General features: G+C 69.9%; 3 protein-coding genes across 3 annotated transcripts in view; 2 read left to right on the top strand and 1 right to left on the bottom strand.

Annotated features, from left to right (window-relative positions):
• Window positions 1-1,483, top strand: part of LOC146591896 (protein HEG homolog 1-like) — a 6,340-nt gene extending 4,857 nt beyond the window's left edge. The window contains exon 9 of the mRNA XM_085312007.1: window positions 1,409-1,483. Within this exon, the coding sequence (XP_085168133.1) occupies window positions 1,409-1,483 (75 nt within the window). The remainder of the gene's footprint in view (window positions 1-1,408) is intronic.
• A 647-nt stretch (window positions 1,484-2,130) lies between these two features.
• AOC1 (amine oxidase copper containing 1) lies at window positions 2,131-5,842 on the top strand. The gene is made up of 4 exons (XM_085312005.1): window positions 2,131-3,673; window positions 4,003-4,291; window positions 4,443-4,575; window positions 5,146-5,842. Exons 1-4 carry the CDS (start codon window positions 2,131-2,133, stop codon window positions 5,419-5,421), a joined length of 2,241 nt encoding a protein of 746 aa, XP_085168131.1. The 3' UTR covers window positions 5,422-5,842.
• A 334-nt stretch (window positions 5,843-6,176) lies between these two features.
• Window positions 6,177-7,127, bottom strand: part of KCNH2 (potassium voltage-gated channel subfamily H member 2) — a 31,835-nt gene continuing 30,884 nt past the window's right edge. Inside the window, exon 9 of the mRNA XM_085312004.1 lies at window positions 6,177-6,200. Within this exon, the coding sequence (XP_085168130.1) occupies window positions 6,177-6,200 (24 nt within the window). The remainder of the gene's footprint in view (window positions 6,201-7,127) is intronic.

Raw genomic sequence — 7,127 nt, 5'->3', positions numbered from 1 at the left:
GGGGTGCCTGGGGCCCGCGGGGTGCCACGGAACGAGGGGAGGGGGCTCCTTTTGCGGCGCCCGGGTGGGCTGYGCCGGTGCCGGCCCCCTCCCCGCGGCCGGGCCCCTCTCTGCCTGGTCCCACCGGTGGCCGTAGCCAGTGGCCCGGCCTTGACCCAGGCCTGGCTCCCAGGACAGGGGCTGGGCACCGGCCTGTGCAGTGGTCACAGGGGGGTGGAGGAGGGGGTCAGCACCCTGGAGCGTGGCCAGAGCCCGGGGCAGGCCCRGGGAGGCCGGCATGCAGGGAGCCTGCAGGTTTCCAAAGCATCGGAAGGTGAGTGGAGAGAAAAGCAAGGGCGTTTTGGAGTGTTAAAATACCTGCAGTAGCTACGTGCTTTCTAAAGAGAAGCTGCTCCTTTGGGAACAGGAACGTGTGGGCTCTATTCTCATCTGCGCACTGCCAAGCCGCTGCAGAGCGGGCGCGCGGCTCTGGGTCTGGGCCTGGCAGCAGCCCGGGGGCAGCTGTGCTGGGGGTGCGGGACTGTCCCTCTGTTAACACGGAGCAGGACAGAGGCCCCTTGCAGCCCTGCCTCCATCACAYGGATGCCTCTGTGCCCATCAGCAGCGCCAGGAGGATATTTCTAGGTGCCAGAGAAGCCCCAGAAAAAGTGAAGGKTCCCTGGACTGCATTCACTAGCCCAGCTGGGGAACAGGGTCACTGAGMGTCACTGAGCAAGGCCCTGTGCAGTGGGAGGAGGATGTTTCCTGGGGCCCAGCGTGTATCCTGGGCACCTCCGAGCTTTTTGTTTGGCCTTGATGACCATCCTCTTCTCTGGCTGTTTCCTCTGAAGAGATTGCCGGCCTCGCTGTGTGCCCCTCGGCTCTGACATCCCCCCTCCCGAGCTGTGGGCTGGGCCCTACAGAGCATCCCCGGGCTCAGGTCTGCAGCAGGGTCCCCGTGCCCTGCAAGAGACCATGCTGCATGCTGCGCTGCAGCATCCTCGCTGCTCCCAGCACCCTGCCGGCTCCTGCAGGCTCCCATGGGTTGGGGTGCAGGAACCGAGGTGCAGCGCGGGGTAGGCACCAAACAGACACCGTTTCCTGGTGTAGCACAGCAGTCTCCAATCCCACTGGGCTTGTGCTCAGCACTCTGAAATGAGTTCACACTCCTCGAGGACAGGAAAGTCCTTATGGCATCGCGTGCTGGCTGCCTTGCTGTGTGTTGCTATTTCATGGCRGGACGAGGTGGCCTTTGCCGCAGCAGCCAGCCGCACGTGCTGCATGCAGGTGCCGTCTTGCTGCACCCTTGCTGTGCAGAGACAAATCCAGCTCCCAAGGGTGCGGGCGCTGCCCTGGCCTTGGCCACGGTAAAGGGCTCTGTCCTGCAGCCCCCTAGCGTGCACCCTCCGTCCGGGGCCCGCTGGCTCAGGGTGGCCGCAGCGGTGCTGGTGAGGACGGGCTGGGGCTGGAGAGCGAGGGGAGGCGGCAGCAGGGCCTGCGCTAGAGGCRGCTGCAGAGAGCGGGGCATCAGCTGCTCCCCGTGTCTGGAGGACAGCGTGAGTCACAGCCAGGGACACGGTGGCCAGGCGCAGGAAAAGCCCCCGTGGAAGGGCGGGCTCGCGCCACRCACAGCTCCCGAGGGGCAGCACTGCAGTCCCCAGGGAACTGTCCTCGGCGACTCCCTCGGCACCGCGTTTGGCCAGGGAACCCCGGCCCTGTGCTGGGGGCACCTCCTTGGCTGAGGCCTCGCGGGCTGCAGGCTTTACTCACGTCCCAGTGCTGGTGCCAGTGCAGCAGCCCTTGCTGTGCCGCACGGTGGGGGTGGGCTCCAGGCTGCGCTGCCTCGCGCTTGGGAGGGGAAGGGCTTGCAGGAAGGCAGAGGCCTGTCGCCCCGCAGCCCAGCTCACCAGCGCCAGGACTGCAGGAGGCTCCGCAGCCRGACAGCGGCCCGGCACCAGACCCACTGCTCCTGCGAGCTTTGCACGCAGGCTGCCCATGATGAGTTTTGCAGAATTCCCATCCCCCGGCGCAGCTGGGCTCAGCAGGGACAGGCCTGTGCATCCCAGGGCCACGGCAGGCTGCTGGCTGGAGCAGGGCCGGGGGACAAGCTGCTCTGACCGGTCCTCTTGATCCCCAGGTGTCCAAGGAAGGATGTGGCTGCACGCTCTCGCCGGTGTGCTGGCAGCACTGGGCGTCGTGGCCAGCACCAACACCACCGTGCCGCCTCCAGCCAAGGCCTCCATCTTCGCTGACCTGAGCCCCGAGGAGCTGCGGGCCGTGTGGACTTTCCTCATGGGCCGCCCCGAGCTGGGGCTCTCGCCGAGCCACGGGGGGCCTCTGGCCAAGAACAGCATCTTCCTGGTGGAGCTCCTGGCCCCCAAGAAGCGCCTGGCCCTGCAGCACCTGGACAAGGGTGGCCCCGCGCCCCAGCGCCAGGCTCGGGCCGTCATCTTCTTCGGGGGGCAGGCAGAGCCCAATGTCACCGAGTACGCCGTGGGGCCGCTGCCCCGGCCCAGCTCCTACCGGCCGCTGCGGTTCAAGGGCGGGCGCACCGTCCCCTTCGCCGCGCGGCCCATGACCCTGCTGGAGTATGAGCTGCTGCACCGCAAGCTGGTGGAGGCCACGGAGCCGCTGTACCAGCTGCTGCGCGAGTCCACGGGCTTCTGGTACCACAACTGCACCGACCGCTGCCTGACCTTCTCGGACATCGCGCCCCGCGGGCTGGCGCCCGGCGAGCGCCGCAGCTGGTTCGTGCTGCAGCGCTTCGTGGAGGGCTACTTCCTGCACCCCGTGGGCTTGGAGCTCCTCATCGACCACCGGGACACCGACCCCCAGCGCTGGGCCGTGCAGCGGGTCTGGTACAACGGGCAGTACTTCTCCAGCCCCCAGGAGCTGGCCGAGCGCTACGAGCGGGGGCAGCTCTCCAAGGTCCGCCTGGCCGACCACACGCCCCAGGAGCTCTTCTCCACCTACGTGCCCCGCGGGCGCTTCACCACCGGCACCCCCACCGACGTGCACGGTGCCAAGGTGTGCGAGCCGCAGGGCAAGCGCTACCGGCTGCGAGGCAACCAGCTGGAGTACGGGGGCTGGAGCCTGGCCTTCCGCCTGCGCTCCTCCTCCGGCCTGCAGCTCTTCGACCTGCGCTTCAACGGCGAGCGCCTGGCCTACGAGGTGAGCGTGCAGGAGGCCGTGGCCTTCTACGGGGGGCACACACCGGCCGCCATGCAGACCAAGTACATCGAYGCTAGCTGGGGCATGGGCTCCGTCACCTACGAGCTGGCCCGCGGCATCGACTGCCCCGACACGGCCACGTACCTGGACGTGCACCACCTGTACGACGCCGACGGGCCGGTGCGCTTCTCCCGCGCCCTCTGCATCTTTGAGCTGCCCACGGGCGTCCCGCTCCGGCGACACTTCAACAGCAACTTCCGTGGCGGGTACCAGTTCTACGCGGGGCTGGAGGGGCATGCGCTGGTGCTGCGCACCATCTCCACCGTCTACAACTACGACTACRTCTGGGACTTCCTGCTCTACCCCAACGGCGTGCTGGAGGCCAAGGTGCATGCCACAGGCTTCATCCACGCCACCTTCTACACGCCRCAGGGCCGGCGCTACGGCAGCCACGTCCACACCCATGTCCTGGGCAATATGCACACCCACCTCGTGCACTACAAGGTGGACCTGGATATCGCAGGTGCAGTCCCTCCCCCTGCGGCCGCATTTCCCCCCCACTGCCCCACGGCTGCGGCTGCACCCCGCCATCCTCTGGGACGCGTGCTCGGGGTGGGGCTGCCCTGTGGGCACCCAGATGGAGCCCCAGGGCTCAGGAGCGGGGTGCCCCAGTGGTGCTGTTTGGGCAAAGCCTCAGCCCTCTGAAGCAGCCCTTCAGGCAAGGCTGCGCTTGCCGGACGCACGTGCAGCCCTTGCAGCTGGGTGCTGCAGGAGACCACGGCYGGCAGATGCGGAGCAGCTCGGCTCGGCATGCCCCAGGCCCGTCGGCGCTCACRGCCTCTCCGCTTGCAGGCACCAGGAACAGCTTCGAGACGATGGAGTTGCGCTTTGAGAACATCTCCAACCCCTGGAGCCAGGGAGAGCGGGTGGTGCAGCCCCGGCTGCACCGCCAGCCCCGCCGCAGCGAGCGCCAGGCCGCCTTCCCCTTCGGCAAGGCCCTGCCCCGCTACCTGCTCTTCTACAGCCCCCACCAGCGCAACCGCTGGGGACACCGCCGCAGCTACCGCATCCAGCACAGCTCGCACGCCGGGCGGGTGATGCCCCGCGGCTGGAAGGAGGAGAAGGGCATTGCATGGGGCAGGTGAGGCTGGGGCCATGGAACCGGGGCGGGGGGTCCACAGACGTGGCTGGTTCGCATGGCTGAGCGGGGACCCGCGGCCCTGATCCCAGCCCCGGTCCCGGCCCTGATCCCGGCCCCGGCCCTGATCCCGGCCCCGGCCCTGCCCGCCCAGGTACCACCTGGCCGTGACACAGCACCACGAGAACGAGGCCACCAGCAGCAGCCTCTACACCCAGAACGACCCCTGGGAGCCCATGGTCGACTTCGAGGGCTTCATCCGCAACAACGAGAGCATTGAGGAGCAGGTGGGGTGGCAGGGACTGGGCAGGGATGGGGGGCAGCCTGTGCCATGGGGCTGGCGGGGGGCTGTGGGATAGCTGAGGGTCCTGGCTGAGGGTGGGCAGCCGGGGCAAAAGGTGCTGGGCACAGGGTGCAGAGCAGGATCCAGCACAGTGTGCAGTGTGGGGTGCAGTGTGGGGTGCAGCATGAGGTGCAGCACAAGTGCTGTGTGGGTGCAGTGCGGGGGGCAGTGCAGGCTGCAGCATGGGTGCAGCGTGGGTGCGGTGTGGGGTGCAGCGCACGTGCAGCGTGCAGTGCAGTGCTGGGTGCAGTGCGGGGGGCAGTGCAGGCTGCAGCATGGGTGCAGCGTGGGTGCGGTGTGGGGTGCAGCGCACGTGCAGCGTGCAGTGCAGTGCTGGGTGCAGTGCGGGGGGCAGTGCAGGCTGCAGCATGGGTGCAGCGTGGGTGCGGTGTGGGGTGCAGCGCACGTGCAGCGTGCAGTGCAGCGCAGGGTGCCATGTGGGTGCAGTGCGGGGGGCAGTGCAGAGCGCAGCGCCGGGCCAGCGCCCGCCGACGGCTGCGGTGCCCCGCGGCAGGACCTGGTGGCCTGGGTGACGGTCGGCTTCCTGCACATCCCGCACGCCGAGGACATCCCCAACACCGCCACCCCCGGCAACGCCGTCGGCTTCTTCCTGCGCCCCTTCAACTTCTTCGACGAGGACCCCTCGGTGGCATCACGCAGCCCCGTCATCGTCCGGCCCCTGGACCCGGCCGCCTCCCGGCTGGAGATCCAGCGCTGGACACCCGACAGCCCCGGGCCCTGTGTCTCCCCAGGGCCCTTCACCTACAACGGCACGTACTGGCAAGAGTGACCCGCGCTGGGCAGCGAGAGGAGACCCCGGCTGTGGCACCCCCAGTGTCCCGACTTGCTGCGTCCCCAGTACTCCAGCCCACTGCACCCGGCCGGCGCAGCCCTGATGTGATGAGCCGGTGCATCCTCAACACCCCGATCCTCTGCATCCCCGGTGCCCCAACCAGCTGCACCCGGCCGGCACGTCCCCAGTGCCCCGACCTGCTGTGCTCAACTGGGGTGCCCCCAGTGCCCTGACCCGCTGCATCTGCAGTGCCTGGCCCCGCTAGTGTGTCCCCAATGCAACCAGCTGCTGCATCCCCAGTGCCCTGCCCCACTGCACCCTGCCAGCGCGTCCCCGGTGCCCGGCCCGCCGCGCCCGTGGGGGCTCAGGAGCAGGCTGGGGCCGACGCAGCTCCCGACATGGGGCCGGGCCTTACTGCCTGCAGCCGCTCTGACTCAGTAAAAGCCGTGACACCGCGCTGTGGGCAGTGCATCTCTCGGGGCTCAGCGCCGGCTTTGCGGGGTGCCCGCCACCCGCACCGCAGGGTGGGGAGTGCTGGACCCCCTGGGCGGCTGCTGCAATTTCAGCACCTTTGCTGCAGTTCAAGGCCCCCCCCCCACCATTCCCACTGCCTTGCAAAGCCCCCCACCCCGGGCTCCCTCGCTTCGCCCCAGGCGCAGTGCCCGTCCCCCCGGCCAGGCTGCCCGTCCTCCGCGGCGGCCGGCAGCTCCGTGGCGCAGCGCACACAGACACCTGGGGGTCGTCCGTCGGGTTTATTGGGGGCCGGGGCGGGGGTCCTACCGCGGAAGGCGACATGCAGGGCTGCGTAAAAAGGCTGGGCCGGCGCACGCGCCCAGGCTACGGGACGACGGCGGCGCGCGCTGCGAGGAGCCGACGGGCGGGCAGGCGGGCAGCCCCCGGCCCGCGGCACCGCCGGCACCGCCCGCAGCATCCCTCCGCGTGCGCCGGAGCCGCCGGGCATCACTGCGCCCCTCCCCGCACCGCCGTGCTCGGCTGCATCCCGGCCGGGCCGGGGCGAGGGGCGGGTGGCAGGYGGGGCCCGGGCGCCACACGTGTCCAGCAAGACCCCAGCACGAGGACGCGCACGGGGAACAGCGCGCCGCGGCACTCGCACGCCCCGTGGCACCCGCGTGTGTGTGCACACGCACGTTCTGCCTCTCGCTGAGGCGAGCAGCCAGCGTGTCCGAGCACAACGGGCACACGCATCCGAAACCACGCCGCAGCCCCAAGGGACACGGGGTGCAAGCGTGCAAACACGCACGCACACGCAGCCACCTGCACGTCCACCCGCACCGGTGAGCACAGGCAGCGGAGTGCAGGAGAGGCGTGCACACGCACGCACATGCACACACACACGCATGCACGCACGCGCACAGTGCAAGCAGAGGGCAGACGGACCCTCTGCACGTGCCCCCGCGCGCGCACACCCCGTGCACCCCGCGTGCCGCCAGCCCCACGCGCGCTGCGGCCCGAGCGTGGCCCTGCCGGGCCACGGCGCGGTGGCTGCGGCTCCGTGCCCAGCCGCAGCACTACGAGGAGGAGGAGGAGGAGGAGGCGAAGAGCAGTACACGTCTAACAGTGCTGACAGCCGAGCCGCGGAAAGCGCCGGCGGGGCGTGAGGGCCCCGTTAGGCCAGCTAACGGCGGGGAGCGCCGCGGCGGCGGCCCCCGGGCTGCAGCTCCCGGCGCCCGCGGGCAGCGCCG

This window comes from Rhea americana, unplaced genomic scaffold (assembly GCF_003343005.1).
Source record: "Rhea americana isolate MKP2758 unplaced genomic scaffold, rheAme1 scaffold_354, whole genome shotgun sequence".
NCBI lineage: Eukaryota > Metazoa > Chordata > Aves > Rheiformes > Rheidae > Rhea > Rhea americana.
Note: the sequence above shows the minus strand (reverse complement) of the source record. Positions and strands in the feature narration are given on the sequence as shown.